This window comes from Vigna angularis, chromosome 1 (assembly GCF_016808095.1).
Source record: "Vigna angularis cultivar LongXiaoDou No.4 chromosome 1, ASM1680809v1, whole genome shotgun sequence".
In the NCBI taxonomy this organism is placed as follows: Eukaryota; Viridiplantae; Streptophyta; class Magnoliopsida; order Fabales; family Fabaceae; genus Vigna; species Vigna angularis.
The window spans coordinates 12631213-12654117 of record NC_068970.1 but is presented as its reverse complement, the minus strand read 5'-3'; the positions used below and the strand labels follow the sequence as shown (position 1 = coordinate 12654117).

Genomic DNA, 22905 nt, shown 5'->3' with positions numbered 1-22905 from the left:
TAAATTGGAGCATTTTTCCATAGGAGTGATTTGTTTTTAAGAATACCAGGATTACATTACACATTTTGAGTAAACAATTTATATTTTTAGTTAAATATGTCATGGGTATTCTTTTCCTTGGAATTTTTTTTTGTCAGTTTAGTTCTCAAGGACAGCAATTTAAGATTTCCAATTATAGTAATGTTTATAAAACAATTCAAAATACGATGCAATCCGAAAAATTTTGGAGGGGAGAGAGGGGAGAGTATAACATGAGATATTCAACCATTCATTTTGTCAACATTTTTGTACAAAAAGGGTAACCAGTAAAATAATTAGAAGGAACCGTGCAGTTGACATGCCACGAAAGCATCTCCTGACCGTTCGGTTCTGACAATCATTAAGTAGAGTTAAGACATAATTAATGTTAACTACAAGTCCATAGTAACACTTAGTCCCTGTTCACTTAAATGGATTTGAGGGAGAGTGATTAAAGGAATTTAAGAGGATTTGAAGTTAAAATTTTTTGTTGTTTATTTGAGTGAGATTTAGAGGTAAGTGAGAGTGAATTTAAAAGTAAAGTTTGTAAAATTAGTGTGAAATTTGATTGATGTGACAGCTTAAAAAAATTTACTTCCAAATCTACTCTCACTTACTTCCAAAATTCACTCAAATAAATAACAAAAAATTTATCTTCAAATCCTCTCAAATCTATTCAATCACTCTCCCCAAATCCATTCAAGTGAACAAAGACTTAGTTTTATAATTAAAAATAATTTAAACTAATTTTAAACTAGAAAGATAACACAAAATTAAAAGATGGGAGGTGATGAATATCTCGTCTTATTATTTGAAATATATTTGACTTTTACTTTATTCTAAAATATTTATATTCTTTCCAATGTTAGAGTATGTCTCATATATCTATATAAAGAAGAATATAAAATGTATCATATAAAAATATCAATAACAATACAATATTTAAATAATTAAATCGTTTAAATATTTGAAATTAAGTTCGTATTATTTTTTTAACCTCACAACATAGAGCCAGATAAGAAAAATAAAATGATAAGATAAAATAACGAAAAAAAGATAAAAACTAGAGACTTAATTAAGGAACAAATTAAATAACATATACTCAATTGAAAAATACGAAAAAAAAATTACATATTCATTGTAAAAAAATAATAATTAACACTCAGTGAAAAATATTGAAATTTATAAGATACTTAAAAATTAATTATAATCAATATATAAACTTTATAACATTAATATATAATAAAAATGTTTTATTGCAAATCATTATTACATGCAGGATGAAAACTCAATTATGACAACTATAATAAATAGTACAACTTTAAGTCTATTTATAAGTTTGAGAGACGTCTTCTTGTATCTTACATTCTCTAAGAACATATAGTTAATCACATGTGATCCACTAATAATAATTATGCTTTAAATTTAGTAAGAAACCCTTAACTTGGTGATAGCTTGTAATATTCATGGAAGGTTGTTTATTTGAATGTAATAGAAATCATTCTAAAAGCATGAAATATTACCAAAATCTAAGTACACTAACATTATAGATTTTTTATGCACTTCTCTAAATCATATAATTTAGTATAGATTGTTAAAAAGAGTTTTATTTTTCCAGTTCGATATTCGGTAATGTAGAAAACTTTTTTTTACCAGTTCGATAATCGATATAAAAGTAAGAGTATAGAAAATATTGATTTCAAAATTATCATCGTATTTTTATATATTTCATTTTCTTAAAAGTTGAAACATATTAGACAAAATAAAAAGACAAATGTAAACTAGTGTAATAATAGCAATAATAACAGTAGTTAAAAAAATACCTGTATTGTGAAGATAAATGAACAATAAACACTTATTTTTACTATTTAGCTATAGTTATAGTTATTTCAACCTTCATAAATAAGATGAATAAGAAAACAGTAAATGAGAGAGAGATAATGGTATTTTTTTTCTCTATCTTCTCTTTCAAAAATATAAAATATCACTTTTGATACGACTATTTTACTCTAACAAAAGATTGTCAAAAGATAGTAAGATTATGTTTAACTTCTTTTCCTAATGAGAGTAAGATTTTGGCATAGGCGAACGTATTGGGCGTGATGGATGGGGGCAGAATCTTTTCCTCAGCTGTGAACTAAGAAGAAACAGAAGAGTGGGACAGCCTACGCCTCTTTCATTGCAGTTTCCATGAAACAACATGGTCAAGAGTCAGGTATTGCGACTCCACCTCCTCTGCTCCCTTATTTATTGGCGGTGGGCCAACGCGCTTCTCTTCATACTCTTACCCACACAAAACAAAACTTAACCCTCTTTCCTTTTCCAAATATTTCAAACTCTTTTATTTCTTCAATTTCTAGTGTATTATTTTCAACATATTTTTATTAACTAAAATCATATTTTTTACGAATCGAAAATTCTAATTAATAATAATGTCTGAGCGAGAGTGAAAACGTTAGGACCAGTGTGACTGTGCTGTGCCCCTCTTCAGCAGTGCCGTGTATTCATCAGAATCTATGGGAGCACATCAACGTTTCTAACGATACTGTCAATGATTTAGTAGTATGGCCCCACTCACACTCAATTTTCTTTCAACCTATCTATTTAAACGCATCCTTCTCTTCTTTTCTACCATCTTCATCACACTCCATATCACAAACCACATTACATGCCATAACATACCATACCATACCTACTTACTTCCCTTTCTAAATTTCCAAACATGAAGAACACAAACACTACTGTCACTGCTTCATCAAAACTTGACCGCAAAACCATTGAAAGGAACCGCAGAATCCATATGAAAGCTCTCTGCTTCAAGCTTGTTTCAATTATCCCTTCCCAGTACCTCAAACCCACCAAGGTTGGTAACATTCTAACATAACTCAGTCACCCCCTCTCTATCTTTGCAAATTAAGGTTTCATCTTAAGTTCATTGATTGAATCAACGAATGTTTCAGGACATGCTTTCCCAGCAGGACCAGCTCGATCTTGCAGCCACGTATATAAAGCATCTGAGAGAAAGAATAGAGAAACTGAAGGGGGAGAAGGAGCAAGCCATGAAAATGATGAGAACAACCCAAACCAATAACGGGATTTTCAATATTGACGCTGATCAATTGCCTCTACTTGAGATAAAGGAGTTGGGTTCGGGCATTGAAGTGATGTTGATAAGTGGGGTGAATAAGAACTTCATGCTCTATGAAGTAATTAGTGTCCTTGAGGAAGAGGGTGTTGAAGTTGTCACTGCCAACTTCTCTACTGTTGATAATAAGATCTTTTACACAGTTCATGCTCAGGTACAATCAACATATGCTTATCTCTCTATTTTATACTGTTGTTCTTAAAAAAGTACGTCTCAAGTTATTCTCGGCTCCCATTCTGGTCCAGTTTTTGTTAGGGTAAAAAACACCACAATTTATTCTCATTCTGATATACCATATTGTTTTTTTTTCATTTCAGGTTAAAATCTCAAGAGTTGGCGTTGAACCAACGAGGGTATATCAAAAGCTTCAGGAATTGATTGCACCACTAGAAAGCTGGTAGTACATATGCAAGAAAAAATTATTAAAGGCCATTATCGGTGGCCAATGAGAACATGACATCATGCAATGGGAGTGGTTATATATGCACATCAATGGCACCTTAATTAGTGAAGCGATATCTCAAGTGTTATAGCGGATTAGGTTACATATGTTTTAGGAAAATTCATCACTTCACGTGTTAAGATAATGTGTTACTACTTCCATGTGTTCAGCAGTTCTTCACATGTTCAGATGTTACCATTAATTTCATGTGTTTGATTGGTTTAATCTTGAAGTTTAAATGATTTATATTACCCTCCAATGCTCTAGCTTTATTTATATCAAATTAATTACTTAATTAACATCAAACAAAATGCATCCTTAAATTTAATTATATTGTACTTGAAATAATGTAGGGTTGAGATAAAATTATACACTGACGCTTTACCATCCTCGAGCATTCAGTTTGTTGCCTATTGATTATGGCCTTGCATTTCAATCTTTCAGAAGAAAGTTATTTTTGTGTTGTATTTAAATAACTCATTTTCACACCTTGGAACCTATTCTTGTTGATAATAATTATCATACTTAATATTGTAATTCTTTCCGCCAGAGTAATTAGTAATTGTTATAGTTTTGTATTTTTGTTTTGTCTTCCATTATAATATTACACTAATCACCATCTTAATGATACCTTGTGTGCCAGTGTAGATCCTCCCACCATTCCGACGACAATGATATTACATATTTCTATAATATATAATATTAGCCTTGCTTTTCCCGACATGAAAATTGTAGGCAAATGAAAATGGAAAATGAGGACCGCTTTTTTTTTTTTTCCACAAAGAATTTTAGAGGCATATATCACATTCCTGGTTACGCCTCTGGTCCTGACAGAGAAAATGAGATATGATATGGCATGTCAATATTAATTTGGCAAGAAGTTTTGTTTAACTTGGCTGTCAGTGTCAAGCATTTCATCAATTAACTTCTCCTCAAGCTTAAATTAGACAATTTTTTGGGAGAACTACTGACATAATATACCTTATTTATTTTATGTTAAGGACCACATTTACTGCCATGCATGGTTAATCTTATTAGATTTAATTTATTTTTCATTCATATTTATATATTTATGTTGATATATTTATATTCTATTTTTATATTATTTTAAATAATTATATATATATATATATATCAATTATACTTTCTTCCTATTGAATAAGATATACAATTTTTATCTTTTCTTTTCTTATAACATACTTTGCTAACACTGGATTTATATTAGATAAAAAATTAATTAAAAACATACCATACTAATTAATTAAGGTTCACATTTTTACCTCAAGCTTCGTGCACCTAGAAGCACCTAGAAGCTTTCTCTGCGTTATGTCACCGAATAAGATATACATATACAAAATATGAGCAGCCATGGCTTACTTTTACAATCTCGTACAACCAAACATAGTCATTAAATTCATTCATTGACCTAGTAAAGATAATACATACAGTTTTTATCAAAGGACACTGTGGCAGAACCACACTGTTTTTAATTCGAAGCATTCATAAAAGCTCCTTCACATTTTTCATTCAAAAGTTCTTCTCTCTCTCTCTCTCTCTCTCTCTCTCTCTCTCTCTCTCTCTCTCTCTCTCTCTCTCTCTCTATATATATATATATATATATATATATATATTTTAACCATTAGATACATCGCTTTCTTTTTATACGTTCAACAATTGTGTGATGTTTGCGAAAGAAAGATACACTACGACAAAAAATTTCATGTCATGAAAGTTTAATAGTTAAGCTTCACAGAGAAGGGAAAATAAACTCTCTTTATGATACCAAGGTTCTGCTTAAATAATATTTAAATACTTCTAATTACCTTGTAATGGAAGAAATGGATAATTTTTATAATAATATGTACTAAAATAAATACTGTTTTAAAACATGTTTTTATCTTTTAAAAATAGTGACAATTATGCTCTAAAATATGATACAATTTCCGAAAAGGTATTTTTTTATGCCGTTCGTTTTCACAGAAAAAAAAACGTAGATTAATGATTTTTATGACAGAAGTTGATGAAAAAAAAGTTTATATAAAAAATATTAATTATCTTGTTTTAATTTTATTTTAAATACCTTCCTTTATATATAAAAAAAAAACTAAAAACTATCATGCATTTTGAATATTATCTCTCTCTATATATATGTTAAATATGAATAAATATAAAATTATTATCGCGTAATATCACTCTCGAGAATGCTGTTAGCAATATCTATGATTGATACTATATGACTTGTTTATTATTGATTACCAAAATTTTAAGGTTATTATAAATTCTAGTGATGGATTGTGAATATTAAAAATATGTGTTCATTTACGTTAAACTAAATAACTGTATTCTACTTTATTATTGGTGTTGCTATTTATTTGTTTTTCTATATTCACATTTGAATTAGGTTAAAAATATTTTTCTCTATACTGAACAATATTAATTTGAACTGAAAATAATGTTTCAACGAATGAGAATTTGCCTAAATGAACAGTGTAACGTGTATAGAGTTGACAGTGACATTTCAATAATTGAATTTCATAACCGCCTTACCTTTCTTGACTCTAACCATCAAAAGAAAATAAAGGAATTGTAAGGCGCAGCTTTTGGACTAAATGCACTTTCATGACAAATATTACTCCGTCTTCTTTGGTTCGTTAGAAATCATGACCTTTTCATTTTTTCTTTTATTTAATAAAAAAATCGTATTCATTATTAAGAAATATTAAATATTTTGAAGTTTTAAAAATGGATCTTGTATTGGTTTTGAAGTTAGATTTAATGTCATCTAGTATTGAGGTTATTCATTACATAATCATAATTTTTATTTATTTTTATTCTACAAAAGAGTAGATATTGGTATGCTTTTTTGTATAAAACTTCCTTATCTTTTTATTAAAAAAAGTTTTTTTTTCCCATAATTAAACTCCCTCCGTTTCTTTTAAATATTCACTCTTTTTATGTGAAAATATTGGAAATATTTTGTTTCAATTTGTTTGTAGTGAAAAAAATTAAAAGTAACAGTAACTTTTTTTTTTAATTGCAGTCTTATGTGCTTTAAAAAAATTATACGATAGTGTGAAGGTAAAGAGAGAAAGAGAGAAAATATTATATATATATATATAATAATATATATAATAATAATAATAATATTAATAGGTATGACTTGTAAAATACTTATAGCAAAAGTTGAAAAATCTATCTTCTATAAGAAAATATAATTAATTGACCATGTATATTTTATTGGTTTTGTGTCTGTGTGTGTGAATCACAAGGCTACTATATCCAGGGAAGATATTTAGAATTACAAAATCATGATAGAAAACACTAGCATATGAACAAATACATAACATCAGACATATAATCAAATTATGTGGCACAAGTATCTAAGATTTGACCATAATTAACTAAAATGTATGAGGCCAATAAAACTCCCTCCAACGTAAGTGAAATAATTAAATTCAACTATGCATTGATCTGGTTCAACGAATGCTTTTGTCTCATTCACGTATATATCGTATTTGTATTTTTGCTTCAAGAAGTAATCATTTATTATTTACAAGAAATAAAGTAATTTTTAACTTAATGATGGATTAATTTATTTTTAATATACTGGAAATATTTCTCTTTGCAAAACTGTATTTATTTGCAGAGCCGAAAAATAATAAATTCCCATAGGTACATCGATAACGAGTGTTTAATTTTTTGTAGGAACTAAAATTTACAAAATTATGGATTCAAAATATATTATGTGATAAGAAAGATTAGAAGAATTAAAAATGAAATAAAATATTTAAAAGAGAAAAGAATAATATATTTTTATCGTTTATTCACCTCAAAAGAAGTAACAAAAAGTTTCTTTCTTTTTTTGTCAGAAGTGAGCATTAAACTTACTGACATAATGAATTTAGTATAAAATTTGTGCATGTAGATAAAATATATATCTGTAATCGAAGGGACACACATATTCTATATCCACCTTTTCTTTTGCCTTTTGTCAAAAGTAGGAAGATTGAGTAAAAAAATATGAATAATGAATGATGATGCACGTGTTAATATGCGACTTTTTAAAAAACACGTGGTAATGGTAATAATGGATGTAAAGGTAATGATTTGGGACCGGTTTGAATAAACATGTTCCATGTATGAGGGTAAGGTAAGGAAGATGGAGATCTAAAAGGGCACGAGGTAAAATCAACGTAGTCAAGTCAAAGTGCTCCTTTTGGTGTTTTTTTCTTCACAGAAGCATTAGTATTTCAGCATTGTTGAATGAATGATATAGAATTAGATTGTTTAGTATGTCCGAAGAAGCTTCGGAGAAACTCAGCACTCATCACAACGCCGTTCCTTAGTGCTTCAGCTCACTTCCACTTTCACACACACTGCTCTAACCACTCACCGTAATGCAGGACACAACCATGTGGGACCCATTACTTTTGAATACAGTTTTTCTACTTTAAAATACGACTCAATTCCTCTATTCTTCAAAGTCATCATAAAAACTAATAATTATAATAATAACATTTTTAAATCAAAACAAACTGTTTATTTTAGAATTCGATCATATCTTACAATTATTTAATATATTATTAAGAATATATAAATTTATAAGGTCACTTCATAATAAAAATTAGAAAAAAGAGTAAGAAAGATTATGAGTTCTATTTTTTTATTGGTTCACATTTTTTAATTTTAATGAAACTTGGTGAAAAGTATAAACTTTTAGTCATACGTGATAAAAATGTAAAATCACAATAGATCCTTATGTAAACCAGTTTTCAATGGTAAATTGTGTTAGTCAAACTTTTAATGGTATTCCAAGAAAAAAGACACCAAAACAATTTTTTCTTTCAAATTATTAAAAATTAAGATTAATTTTAAGATGAGGAAAAAGACTTATCCCAATTATGATAAACATACATATAGTTGAGTTTCGTATGAGTAAAAATATTTTAGTAAAAATATTTTAGTAAAATTATTTGAGTAAGTAAATTTTTTTCCCTGAATGACTTATTTATTATTGTTATATATTAATTAATCCATGTAAAAAAACATTGATTGTTGTAACATCCCAATAAATAGTAATAACCATTAATTAGAATTAATTACAATTAACAGTAAACAGTCAACAGTCTTTACCACTAACAGAGATCAAAAGCCGAACGGCTAGAAATGCAGCATTACAAAGTCGAGCCCAAAAAAATAATAGCGAACGCTAACAACGAACGGTTTTACAACATAAGTAACCGAACGTCCTAAAACATAAACAAAACTATTAACAACTACAAAAAAAACGAGCGATCTACTGCTCGGCCTTAACTTCCACTTCGACTAGGTTGGCGTCCTCCAAATTTTCTTCTTCCAACATAGCCTCAAGTGGCACCTCTCCATCTGCTCACATCCACAACGGATGATCATTGCATTGACAAGACGGACGTACATAAACAGTAGACAACACAAGGAAATTGCAAGGGTAAGCTTAGGTAATTTAATTCATACATATCACATACAATTTAACATACGAATTTAACACACAAGACAAGCATTAATACATCGAAGCATAATATGATTCATCCAAAACTCTCCTAAGACCGACCGTCCGGACTGTGTGAATCCATGTAACCGCAGGCGTTCATGCACCCGGTTGGTGTAGTAACTGGGACCCTCATCAGCTGCCAACCGAGGTTAACCCTATCAGCCTCAAAGTACTCAATAGGGCTAGGGCCTCCTGCCATTCCCACGCATGACCTACTCTCCTCTACATGAGAAGAGCACTCACGGAATATCAGGATGATCAGCCATCAGCGATTTTACCATGGTCACACTTTACAACTCATCATAATCTTTCATAGAGACGTTCCTCCTTGGAACGCTCGTTCAAAATTCCAAAATCATAATCTCGTCTCATATATGGTTCGCACACTTCATAATTCACTCAACATCACACTTTCATTCTTAGTTACACTTCTTTAAAAAGGACGAACGTTAATTAACTGTATAAACGAACGCTATTTAATATCGGGACGAACGCTATTTAGAAATCAGGACGAACGCTATTTGTGATCGGAATGAACGATATTTAAAATTTGGACGAACGCTATTTAGAAATCAATAATTATTCAATTAGTACGAGCGCTGGATAGAAGACCTTGCGCGATTTAGAAAACGGACGCTCGTTATAAAGCCGAGCGCTATCTCGGACGAACGCTTGGTAGAATACCGTGCGCCGTTTAAGATGAACGTTCGACATAAGGCCGAACGCTTATCAAGGACGAACGCTCGACAGAGGGTCGAACGCTATCAAAGACGAACGCTCGACATAAGGGCGAGCGCTACTTATCAAGGACGAACGCTCGACATAAGGACGAGCGCTACCTATCATTTATCTTTTTGAACGAGCGTTCGGTCTAAGACCGAACGCCACTTAGGACGAACACTCAATTAGCATTTCAAATGGGGACGCTCGTTCTAAAACAGAATTCTTTCCAAAAGAAAGAATTTAACTCTAATTCGATTTTAGAGAAGACGAACGGTATATGACCGTACAAGGACGAGCGTAATTGTTCAATCAGAGAAAATGATGTTGTTCCAGATTTTTCAGTTTACAATGACTTTACAGGTTTCATACGATTCATAACTTATGATTTTTCTCCACCATAAATCTCATACATTACAGAATTCACATTATCATTTCATCTCATACAGAATTCAATCATATTCCAGATCATACGTTTCATTCTCAACATACAGTGCAACCAATCTTACAAATATACGTCCAGTACAATAACAGAGTTCGTTCACGCATGCTTAAACCATCAAACATTTCATACATTTCAGACATCCAGTATACTTCAGGCATTTCATAAACATCAACAAGTATTAAATTAAATTACTAAAGCTTCCCTTACCTGGTCTAGCAATGAACTCCCTAAGCGTATGCGTTTAACTTGTCCAAATACAGATTTCTACCCTCAACGTGCTCTTCGAATGTTTCACTAAATCTAACCACAAGAAACGGAGACAAACTCAGCTTATACTCTAACATGCAGCAGGACCAGCGTCCGCATGCAACTCTGAACGGAGCGTTTTAGGGTTCGAAAACTTACCAGTTCAGATTTCAGTTCCGCTCGGTTCAAATGAAAGCTCCGGACACCGTGAACGATCCTACGGTTTCTGAAATGGAAGCAGAGGTGCTGGTGGTGAGTGATCTTAGAGAGAAGATGAAAAGAGTTTAGAGAGAAGCTGGAGAAAAGAAATGGCCAGAGTTTCGTGAGAAAGAAGGTGAATGCAGAAATGAGAGAAAGTGTTTTTCAGAGAAATCATTTTCTCTTCCTCGCCGAACGACCATGCAACCACGTACGGCCACCTGGCTTCCACTACAGCTTTTAGAAGCTCCGGACGTGACAGATGGCGTCAGCGCATGCAGAATGCAGAGAGCGTTCCCGCAGGACGAACGTCCATTCTCTTCATGCCACTTGCTTTCCACCAACGATCTGGAACGCTCCCTCAGTGACACATGGCAGGCGCATGCAGATTGGGTTTTGACGTGGCACAGTGTATTAAATGGGTTCAGAGGGTGGGATTTGGTGCGTTAAATATCTAGGGTCTCACAATCTCCCTAACTACAAAAATTTTCGTCCTCGAAAATTCTAGGACTTACCAGGGAACAATTGAGGGTATAGCTCCTTCATGGCCTCTGCAACCTCCCATGTTGAGTCGCCAGTCTTCGCATCCCACACCACTTTCACAAGACGAACGTCCTTCCCTTTGTAGAGTCTGGTGCGGCTGTCTTCAATGCAGACTGGTTGCATCTCCAGCGTTCGATCTGGGCGAAGTTGGACATCTTCCAACTCTAGTACGTGTGATGGATCAGCTACATACTTCCGGAGTTGGGAAACGTGAAAGACCGGATGTAGATTGGACAGTTGAGGTGGTAAAGCTAGTTCATACGCAACTGATCCAATCTTCTTCAGAATTTGATAAGGCCCTACGAACTTGGGTGAAAGCTTCTTTGGACGAAGGACTCTTCCCACTCCAGTGATTGGATTCAACCTGTGAAACACGTGATCTCCAGCAGCAAACTCTAAGGGTCTTCTTCTCTTATCAGCATAGGATTTCTGCCTGCTTTGAGACGTCTTCAATCGTTCTTGAATCAGTTTCACCTTCTCGGTTGTTTGCTGGATTAATTCTGGTCCAGTTAATACATTCTCGCCTTCTTGGAACCAACACAGTGGCGTTCGACATTTCCTTCCGTAAAGAGCTTCAAACGGTGCCATTCCTATGCTTGCTTGAAAACTGTTGTTATATGTGAATTCAACGAGCGGCAGAACTTCATCCCAAACTCCCATATGATCTAGGGCGCACGTCCTCAACAAGTCCTCGAGCGTCTGGATGGTTCGCTCAGATTGGCCGTCCGTCTGAGGGTGATAAGCAGAACTCATTCGCAACTTGCTTCCCAATTCTCCTTACAACGATTGCCAAAAACGAGATGTGAATCTCGTGTCTCGGTCTGAAATGATGCTGGACGGTACTCCATGTAGACGAACGATCTCTTTGATGTAGAGCTTGGCCAAGTTGGTCATAGATATCTTCAAGTTGACCGCTAGGAAGTGAGCACTCTTCGTTAGACGATCCACTACTACCCAAATAGAATCGTGATTCTTGACCGTGCGAGGCAAGTGAGTCACGAAGTCCATTGAAATGTTGTCCCACTTCCATTCGGGAATCTCCAAAGGTTGTAGTAAGCCGCCCGGTCTTTGATACTCCGCTTTGGCACGTTGACAGGTTAAACAAGATGCCACAAAACGTGCGACATCACTCTTCATTCCAGGCCACCAGAACGAACTCCAAAGATCTTGGTACATCTTAGTCATACCAGGATGAATGTTAAGACGACTATGATGTGCTTCCTCCAATATGATTCGCTTCATCTCGCCATCATTAGGAACGCACATCCTACCTAAGTAACGCAACATACCGTCCGTTCCCGCGTTGAAATGTTTGGCCTGATCCGTACCGAGCGCGCTTAAGATCTTCACTAGTTCATCATCCTCACGTTGCTTCATCCAGATTCGGTCGAACACATCACTTGTTATTCTAAAGGTGCAGCATTTGATACTGTTCGGCTCCAACTCGAACTGCAACTTTAGGTCTCTAAAGCTCTCCACTAGATTGAGTTCTTTCACCATCATAGCTGAAACATGAACCGACTTCCTGCTTAGTGCGTCCGCTACTACGTTAGCCTTTCCCGGATGGTAAAGTAACTCAAATTCATAATCTTTCAAAAATTCTAGCCACCTCCTTTGCCTCATATTCAGCTCCTTTTGATCAAAGAGATACTTAAGACTCTTGTGATCACTAAAGACTTGAAACGTTGCTCCATACAGATGATGCCTCCAGATTTTTAATGCAAACACGACTGCTGCCAGCTCTAAGTCGTGTGTGGGGTAATTCTTCTCATGGATCTTCAACTGTCTAGAAGCGTAAGCCACCACCTTCCTCTCCTGCATCAGTACGCAGCCCAAACCTTGATACGACGCATCACAATATACTTCAAACGGTTTGGCCGTGTCTGGGATGACTAACACTGGAGCGCTCGTCAATTTCTTCTTCAATTCCTGGAAGCTCTCCTCACAACGATCAGTCCATGCGAACGGCTGATCCTTCCTGGTGAGATAAGTCAGAGGGGCTACTATCTTAGAGAATCCCTCAATGAACCGCCTATAGTAGCCCGCGAGCCCCACGAAGCTTCTAACCTCTGTGACCGAACGTGGGCTCTCCCAATCCAGCACTGCTTTCACCTTGGCTGGATCCACTGCAATACCTCCTGCAGAAACGACGTGCCCCAAGAACTGGATTTCCTTCATCCAGAATTCACACTTTGAACGCTTGGCATACAATTCTTTCTCCCTCAATACGCTCAACACGATTCTCAAATGGTCTTCATGCTCCTCAAAGCTCTTGGAATAGATAAGGATGTCATCAATAAACACCACTACAAATTTGTCCAGGTACGGTCTGAAAATCCTGTTCATGTAGTCCATGAAAATTGCAGGTGCGTTCGTCACTCCAAAGGGCATCACCACATATTCATAATGACCATAACGAGACCGAAATGCTGTCTTATGAATATCTCCCTCCTTCACTCTAATCTGATGATAGCCCGAACGTAGATCAATCTTTGAAAACACGCACGCACCTTGCAACTGATCCAGTAGGTCGTCTATCCTTGGAAGTGGATACTTGTTCTTGATAGTCAGCTTATTAAGTTGCCTATAATCAATGCAGAGCCGAGAGCTGCCATCCTTCTTCTTGACCAGCAACACAGGTGCTCCCCATGGTGAAACACTCGGCCTGATGAACCTCTTATCCATCAACTCCTCAATTTGCCTCTTAAGCTCTACCAACTCGGCGGGTGCCATTCTATAAGGTTGAACCGAGATGGGTGCAGCAGTGGTCACCAAGTCGATCGTGAACTCAACCTCGCGTATAGGAGGTAGACCAGGGACTTCATCCGGAAAGACGTCCGGAAAGTCATCCACTACCGTTCGTCCTCCACTGCTCTTATCATAGGACGAACGTTCCACTTCGTTGTCTTCATACGTCATGATCAGAAAACAGCTCGCCCCTTCCATGATGTCTTCCTTCAACTGACCGCAATCGACAGACAACTCCTCCTCTTCTTCACCTGGGAAGACTAACTCCTTCTTTCCACAATCAATGAGGATCCGATTGGTAGCCAACCAATCCATCCCCAAAATTACTTCTAAGTCTTGAAGGGGTAAGCAAATGAGATTGACCTTATATCTACGCCCTTCAACTTCTATTGGACATCTCACACAAGCTGTAGACGTCTTAATCCCACCAGCCGCTGGGGTTGACACCACCAAGTCGAACTGTAATTCACTCTCCACTAGCCCCAGTTTCTCAACGCATGCCTTCGAGATGAAGGAATGAGTTGCCCCCGAATCATACAACACTACACACGGCTTTCCAAACAAGAAGCAAGTGCTGGTGATGAGCGTACCTGATCGAGCAGCTTCAGCACCCGTAATTGCATAAACTCTTCCTGTAGCTTGTGCACGTCCACCTCTTCCTTGTTGGGCTCTTCCAGCGTTCGGCGGCCTCATTGCCGCACGTCCTCCCACATAGCACTCGTTCTCCAAGTGCCCATTCCTTCTGCATTTAGTGCAGTATTTTCCCCCATTCAGTTGAGGACAAGCCCACCTCAGGTGTGGTCCTCCACACTGGAAACATGCCACACTCCTTGGCTGTCCAGACTGGCCGACAGTAGCCAAGGCTTGGGATCCACTCGCGTTGACTGCTGGACGAGCGTAAGGGGATCCTCTCTGATTAACATTTCCCTTTGAGACAATCGGCCCCCTTACTGTCTGCTGTTTCTTGTGCCGTTCCGCCTCTGCCAGGTTCTTCTCCAACACCTTGGCCCTCTCCACCATAGCAGGGAACGTTCGGATACACAAACTGGAAACTACAACCTTCAAATCACTGCGTAGACCGTTCTCAAATTTTCTGCACTGCCACTCCTCACTGGTGGCCATTGTATTGAAGTGAATCAAGTGTTTGAACTTGTTCGTATATTCAGAGACTGACATTCCCCCTTGAACCAGCTGTAAAAACTCAACCTCCTTTGCAAAACGGACACTGTCAGGGAAGTACTCTTCATAGAATTTGTTTCTGAACACTTCCCAAGTAATCTGCTGGTGAGCGTCCGTCAGAATGGCTCTGGCGCTCGCCCACCAGTGGCTGGCTTCTCCAGTCAGCAAGTACTCCGCATATGCCAAGCGGTTTTCATCCGGACATCTCTTGGCGTTGAAAATTCTCTCCATATCTCTCAGCCACTGGTCTGCTTCATCCGGAAGACACTTGCCACTGAACTTGGACGGATGGTGCTGGAGAAAACTCTCCAAGCTCCATTCAGCATTAGGTTGGGTGGCATGTTGAGTGGCGTTTGAAGAAGAAGCTCCAGTCGCACCTCTAGTGGCAGCCAAAATCTCCATCAATTGCCTTTGCGTGTTTTCAGAATTAACACGCGAGGCCTCCAAACCTTGCATAGCAGCTTGGTTTTGCTGCATCAGAGTGGCGTTTTGCTCCATGAGGGTGGTATTTTGCTGTTGGAGTCTCTCAATGACGTTCTCCAACAATCTAGAGTTGTTGGAAGCATCAGGTTCACTCGGTTGAGGTGGGGGAGGAAGTCTAGGAGCCATTCGTTCTCTGGTTCATCAGAAAACGAGCGTTAGAATTGCTCAAGAGTTAAATAATTCCATAACTCACTAAACACAATACAAGCACACAACGAAAACATAGTGTACTCATAACTTACACGTCCTTAAAAGAACAAAACTGCTCTGATACCAATAAATGTAACATCCCAATAAATAGTAATAACCATTAATTAGAATTAATTACAATTAACAGTAAACAGTCAACAGTCTTTACCACTAACAGAGATCAAAAGCCGAACGGCTAGAAATGCAGCATTACAAAGTCGAGCCCAAAAAAATAATAGCGAACGCTAACAACGAACGGTTTTACAACATAAGTAACCGAACGTCCTAAAACATAAACAAAACTATTAACAACTACAAAAAAAACGAGCGATCTACTGCTCGGCCTTAACTTCCACTTCGACTAGGTTGGCGTCCTCCAAATTTTCTTCTTCCAACATAGCCTCAAGTGGCACCTCTCCATCTGCTCACATCCACAACGGATGATCATTGCATTGACAAGACGGACGTACATAAACAGTAGACAACACAAGGAAATTGCAAGGGTAAGCTTAGGTAATTTAATTCATACATATCACATACAATTTAACATACGAATTTAACACACAAGACAAGCATTAATACATCGAAGCATAATATGATTCATCCAAAACTCTCCTAAGACCGACCGTCCGGACTGTGTGAATCCATGTAACCGCAGGCGTTCATGCACCCGGTTGGTGTAGTAACTGGGACCCTCATCAGCTGCCAACCGAGGTTAACCCTATCAGCCTCAAAGTACTCAATAGGGCTAGGGCCTCCTGCCATTCCCACGCATGACCTACTCTCCTCTACATGAGAAGAGCACTCACGGAATATCAGGATGATCAGCCATCAGCGATTTTACCATGGTCACACTTTACAACTCATCATAATCTTTCATAGAGACGTTCCTCCTTGGAACGCTCGTTCAAAATTCCAAAATCATAATCTCGTCTCATATATGGTTCGCACACTTCATAATTCACTCAACATCACACTTTCATTCTTAGTTACACTTCTTTAAAAAGGACGAACGTTAATTAACTGTATAAACGAACGCTATTTAATATCGGGACGAACGCTATTTAGAAATCAGGACGAACGCTATTTGTGATCGGAATGAACGATATTTAAAATTTGGACGAACGCTATTTAGAAATCAATAATTATTCAATTAGTACGAGCGCTGGATAGAAGACCTTGCGCGATTTAGAAAACGGACGCTCGTTATAAAGCCGAGCGCTATCTCGGACGAACGCTTGGTAGAATACCGTGCGCCGTTTAAGATGAACGTTCGACATAAGGCCGAACGCTTATCAAGGACGAACGCTCGACAGAGGGTCGAACGCTATCAAAGACGAACGCTCGACATAAGGGCGAGCGCTACTTATCAAGGACGAACGCTCGACATAAGGACGAGCGCTACCTATCATTTATCTTTTTGAACGAGCGTTCGGTCTAAGACCGAACGCCACTTAGGACGAACACTCAATTAGCATTTCAAATGGGGACGCTCGTTCTAAAACAGAATTCTTTCCAAAAGAAAGAATTTAACTCTAATTCGATTTTAGAGAAGACGAACGGTATATGACCGTACAAGGACGAGCGTAATTGTTCAATCAGAGAAAATGATGTTGTTCCAGATTTTTCAGTTTACAATGACTTTACAGGTTTCATACGATTCATAACTTATGATTTTTCTCCACCATAAATCTCATACATTACAGAATTCACATTATCATTTCATCTCATACAGAATTCAATCATATTCCAGATCATACGTTTCATTCTCAACATACAGTGCAACCAATCTTACAAATATACGTCCAGTACAATAACAGAGTTCGTTCACGCATGCTTAAACCATCAAACATTTCATACATTTCAGACATCCAGTATACTTCAGGCATTTCATAAACATCAACAAGTATTAAATTAAATTACTAAAGCTTCCCTTACCTGGTCTAGCAATGAACTCCCTAAGCGTATGCGTTTAACTTGTCCAAATACAGATTTCTACCCTCAACGTGCTCTTCGAATGTTTCACTAAATCTAACCACAAGAAACGGAGACAAACTCAGCTTATACTCTAACATGCAGCAGGACCAGCGTCCGCATGCAACTCTGAACGGAGCGTTTTAGGGTTCGAAAACTTACCAGTTCAGATTTCAGTTCCGCTCGGTTCAAATGAAAGCTCCGGACACCGTGAACGATCCTACGGTTTCTGAAATGGAAGCAGAGGTGCTGGTGGTGAGTGATCTTAGAGAGAAGATGAAAAGAGTTTAGAGAGAAGCTGGAGAAAAGAAATGGCCAGAGTTTCGTGAGAAAGAAGGTGAATGCAGAAATGAGAGAAAGTGTTTTTCAGAGAAATCATTTTCTCTTCCTCGCCGAACGACCATGCAACCACGTACGGCCACCTGGCTTCCACTACAGCTTTTAAAAGCTCCGGACGTGACAGATGGCGTCAGCGCATGCAGAATGCAGAGAGCGTTCCCGCAGGACGAACGTCCATTCTCTTCATGCCACTTGCTTTCCACCAACGATCTGGAACGCTCCCTCAGTGACACATGGCAGGCGCATGCAGATTGGGTTTTGACGTGGCACAGTGTATTAAATGGGTTCAGAGGGTGGGATTTGGTGCGTTAAATATCTAGGGTCTCACAATTGTCAATCATTTTGGAATTAAAGGAATATATTTTAAATTTATGATTTTTTTTTTGGAATAAATTGTTGCACACTCACTATTGATGATTCTTAATTCGATATATCTGTGGCTTACCTCTAAAAAAAACTTGTAATAATTTTTTATTTTGATTTTCAACTTTTTATAAAGTCAATTTACTAATTTTACTCTCTTTTTTTAATAAATTTTAATATAGACATGTCTACGTAGTGGCACGAAGATGGGTTTACACATTTTTATATTTATCAAGTAATGGTATACTCACATTCACCCCTGTCTCTTTATTTTCTTTTTTATGCTAACAAATATTTGAATATTTAATAGACCATTTGAAGAAAATTGCATAAAATGAAAATAATTAATTAGGAATAACTAAAGTTTATTTATAGATACATTTTTTTATCTTTTCTATTTAAATCAATTTTGGATGGTAATAAGAAAGAAAAAGTAATAACAATAAGTTATTATATTATATTAAATAAAATATTTTTAGAAAATTCTGGTAATAAAATTAAACACGTGTAAGAAGGTTAGAAAAGAAAAGTTAAATCATCACATCTTACGAATTTTTTTTAAAAAAAAAATGAGAAACAACAATAATTATATCAAACAAATTGAATTATGAGGTAGGTGTCATAAAATCGTAAACAAATAAATTTGGTTCTATTATAAATTAAGAGGTCTACATTCCTAAATACCAAAAAATAAATAATAAGTAAAAATATTTGAATTAAAAGACCTTCTATTAAGTGAGTTAGGAAAATACGATTTGATTTTAAAGTAGGTTAAAGTATGAAGTAGGAACTGAAATAAGAGGTTTGGCTTTATCTGTTATGTATGATAAGATAATGTATACATATATTATATATTTCAAGACATGTAATGTACTTATCGTAAACATTTCTGTTAACCTGCTTTATCAAAGTGAACATACATCTAAAATATGAAAAGAAGGGTTGCTTTTTACTTCAAGTAAAATTGTTTCATAAATTTAAATTATTTAAATCAATAAAAAAAGATCTCTTATTTATTAATTATATTTTAGAATAATCGTTTTGATTTTGTGTTGAAAGGGTGTGTGAATATAATGAATGGCCTTTTTTTTTTCTCTTTTCATCGTTTTGTGCCGATAAAAAATAAATAGGGCCCATTTAGGATTGCGTTTCAACTGTTTGAGGATAATAATGAATCAAGTCGGCTTTATACCATTGGATCAACTTAACAATGTGGGCTATGATTTCGGTTGCTCATGGAGAACTGACGTACCAGTTCTCTCTCACGTGTGAAAAAAATTTAGATATTTTTGAGGTTGGAAGTTGTTATTTTGTCTTTTGATTGTGTGAAGATATTTTTTTTAAGGATGGCTTTATTCCTATGACGTCTCAGTTTATTTCAAAATTTCAGTTTGAAGTTGCTAACACCCAAATTTGCTTGGATGGCAACAACTTTTCACACGATAACTTTTGGAAAATGAAATGACAGATTAAAAAATTACTTTTTCAAATGGCTTTATAGAAAAATTTATAGAATGAATTTTTAAGAATAATTTTTTTGGAAATACATTTTAAATCTAATTTAATTTTATAAAATTAATTTATAAAATAATATTAATGTTATGTGAAATAATATATTTAATAAATAATAAATTTTGTTAAAATAAATTTTAATAATAAACGTCTAATTTAATCTTATCAATTTGTAATATTGAGTTTGTATTCATTTGTATAATATAAATTAATTTTATTTTAATTAATGTAAACTTTTAATGTTATTTATATAAATAATTTGAAATATTTTTAGAACAAAGCGATTATATAAAATATTTTAAATAAAAGGCAATTTTAGAAGTCTATAAATAATTTAATCTTTTGAAACTATACAAACTTAAATTTATGAAAAAAAAGTAATCTGAACTTTTTATTTTTTCCCCATCTAATGTCTATATGTTTTTCTTCTTGGGAAGTCATTTACACAACATTATATAAGATACTATCGGATTTGTCTCCATTATAATTGTGAACACAATTTCATTGTGAATTCGTTGTTGATTTTAGATTGTCTATATAGTAACAGTGAAACATTAAATCAAACTTATTTTTCTATTAACACCACGAAGACCACTGTTATTTCTCAATTAAAGTTAGTTAAAATAACCTTCTTCAACATCAACACTAATTTTCTAATTAATGTCAAACATGATTTTCTTTTATTGACATCAACTAGAGTTGTTATTTTGGTAATGATAACTAGGATTGTTTTTCTGTCAACATTAATCAAAGGTTTGATTTTTTCAACATAGGTCTTTTTTATTTTTTGGTCAATTCAGATTTAACAAAAGTTATTTTTTGGTTGATGTTAACTGTTTCGGATGTGAGGGGCTGTGCTGGTCCCACGTCTCCACGTCACTCTCTTCTCGTATTTCGTACGTCATATTCTCTGTACTCACTCCTCAGTTCGCCGGTGGGAGACCTGCAAAAGATTCTCCGATGCCAAAGTCAGTTGAGAGCTAAGGCGTTTTTCTCAGGCAGTAATGAATGTGCAGTAAATGCAACCTATCTACCACTCACCCTGGATCTGTATTTATAGTTTTCGCTATGGGCTTGAGATTAGTGAAAAGTTAATCACGGCCCAATTCAACCCAAATAGCTTTTAAACCCTACTTACCTTAAACTAAGATGATTAGTAACATGGTCGGCCGCCCTCGCGGGTCTTATCCTCGAGACCAGCCCGTCCTGACGGGTCCACGGCCTGGGCGGCCGGCTTCGGGTGAGTTTTGAGTATGGGCGCACGGGTGTCCGCCCTGCCATACATAACCTTTCACAATAGTGTGATCACGGGGCACATGGGCGTCCGCCCTTCAATACCTAACCCTTCCCATCAGTAAGTAAAAATGTAGTTTCCTGGGTCTCATACGCTAATGTGGGCGGCCGGTCCGTTTGGTAGTCCGATGACATGGATGTCCTTCTGTACGACATCCGGTCCTTAGGTCTCATACAGTGATGTGGGCGACCGGTCCGTTTGGCAGTCCAATGACGTGGATGTCCTTCTGTACGGTGTCCGGTCCCTGCTGGTACATTAACAAAGTTTTTTTATTGTGGTAAGTGAAACTATTATTTGACCAATGAAAACCAAAAGAAAAATCATTTCATGATGGAATTGTTTTTTATTGACATTGTTGAGATCCTGTTTTTCACACTATTTCTTTTATCGATGTCATCAAATTTTATTTTTTAATTGACATTTATTGATATAACTTTTTTTGTGATATTTATTGTGACTATTTTTTAATTGACAACTAATGTTAATTTTTTTAAAAGTTGTTTTAATGTATAGATAGAGAGATACACTTTTACAATTTAATCATATCTTATTTTACTTAAATACGTCAATTTTCTTGAGTATGCTATTTGTGTCTTGATATAATTCAAATTTAAGCTGTGTCAAAAATATTTCAATGCTTAAGTTAGTCTTTAGATTACCAATGGGTTAAAATAGATAAGTCTTAAATGCTCAATAAATGCTACCACCAACGTCTCTACCTTACTTTTGTATTTATAAATTTCTAAGTAAGTCTAGTATAGGTCCAATCACGACCCATTATTGCTTAAGTATGTTTTTACTTTATTAATAAAAAAGATTAGTCTTTATGTCGAACGATTATGATCGCTGTAACAAACCATTCAATCACTTGTGTGATTAATTTATCGTTATACGTAAGCCGATCGGTTTATATAGTACAAAAATCAATCAATATTTTTCTTTCTCTAATGCTAAACATGGTTATTTTCAACCCATATTACATTATGTTTCAAGCCAATATCATTTGACAATTTTTTTTATAAATATTCTTATTTACATCCCAAAAATTTTGTTAAAAAGACATAAATATTAAAATATATACATGAAGTAAAAGCTACTTTTAAGAACGGTTTTAAATATAAATACTCAAGAATAAACTATCCTAAAGTTTAAGTTTTAAATATTATAAAATATCAAATTTGATGTTATCTAGGAATATACATTTTGGTGCTGTCTTAAATTTAAATATTTATATATTTTTTCTGTGGATATTTAAGTAGGGTATTGTTGTTATGATATCTGTTCGACTAATATTGTAAACAGATTTTTGTAGATTTCTTTTAGATATAAGAACGCATGATTTGTTTTAAAAAAATAAAATAAAATAAGGTGTTTTATCCTACACTTCCAACCTTTCATCTGTATCTCCAAAAATCTTAATTTTAATCTTGAATATCTGCATTTCTAACTTTTTCAAACATTTCATTTTTATTTCTAATAAATAATTTTTTTTTAATTTCTTTCTTATTAAATAAAATTTAATAAATATTTTTTTATT

The 22905-nt window shown here is 35.1% G+C and overlaps 2 protein-coding genes across 2 annotated transcripts; one reads left to right on the top strand and one right to left on the bottom strand.

Annotated features, from left to right (window-relative positions):
• The first annotated feature begins 2669 nt into the window (after positions 1-2669).
• Positions 2670-3830, top strand: LOC108341536 (transcription factor bHLH162). Its single transcript, XM_017579213.2, has 3 exons — positions 2670-2881; positions 2979-3317; positions 3481-3830. The coding sequence occupies exons 1-3, from the start codon at positions 2741-2743 to the stop codon at positions 3562-3564; spliced, it is 564 nt and encodes a 187-aa protein (XP_017434702.1). The 5' UTR covers positions 2670-2740; the 3' UTR covers positions 3565-3830.
• Positions 3831-8901: 5071 nt separating this feature from the next.
• LOC128196199 (uncharacterized) lies at positions 8902-15823 on the bottom strand. Its single transcript, XM_052876440.1, has 4 exons — positions 12965-15823; positions 12363-12841; positions 11260-11894; positions 8902-8990 (listed from the first exon to the last, which is right to left on the bottom strand). The coding sequence occupies exons 1-4, from the start codon at positions 15821-15823 to the stop codon at positions 8902-8904; spliced, it is 4062 nt and encodes a 1353-aa protein (XP_052732400.1).
• Between the last annotated feature and the right edge of the window lie 7082 nt (positions 15824-22905).

What these genes read in the sequence shown, in the direction of transcription:
- LOC128196199 (XM_052876440.1), bottom strand. Translation starts at nt 15,823, where the DNA reads ATGGCTCCTAGACTTCCTCCCCCACCTCAACCGAGTGAACCTGATGCT. An exon ending in TGTCAACGTGCCAAAGCGGA is followed by an intron (nt 11,895 to 12,362) that starts GTATCAAAGACC and finishes ATATAACAACAG; the next exon opens with TTTTCAAGCAAGCATAGGAA. An exon ending in ATACCCTCAATTGTTCCCTG is followed by an intron (nt 8,991 to 11,259) that starts GTAAGTCCTAGA and finishes GGATGTGAGCAG; the next exon opens with ATGGAGAGGTGCCACTTGAG.
- LOC108341536 (XM_017579213.2), top strand. Translation starts at nt 2,741, where the DNA reads ATGAAGAACACAAACACTACTGTCACTGCTTCATCAAAACTTGACCGC. An exon ending in AGTACCTCAAACCCACCAAG is followed by an intron (nt 2,882 to 2,978) that starts GTTGGTAACATT and finishes CGAATGTTTCAG; the next exon opens with GACATGCTTTCCCAGCAGGA. An exon ending in TTTACACAGTTCATGCTCAG is followed by an intron (nt 3,318 to 3,480) that starts GTACAATCAACA and finishes TTTTCATTTCAG; the next exon opens with GTTAAAATCTCAAGAGTTGG.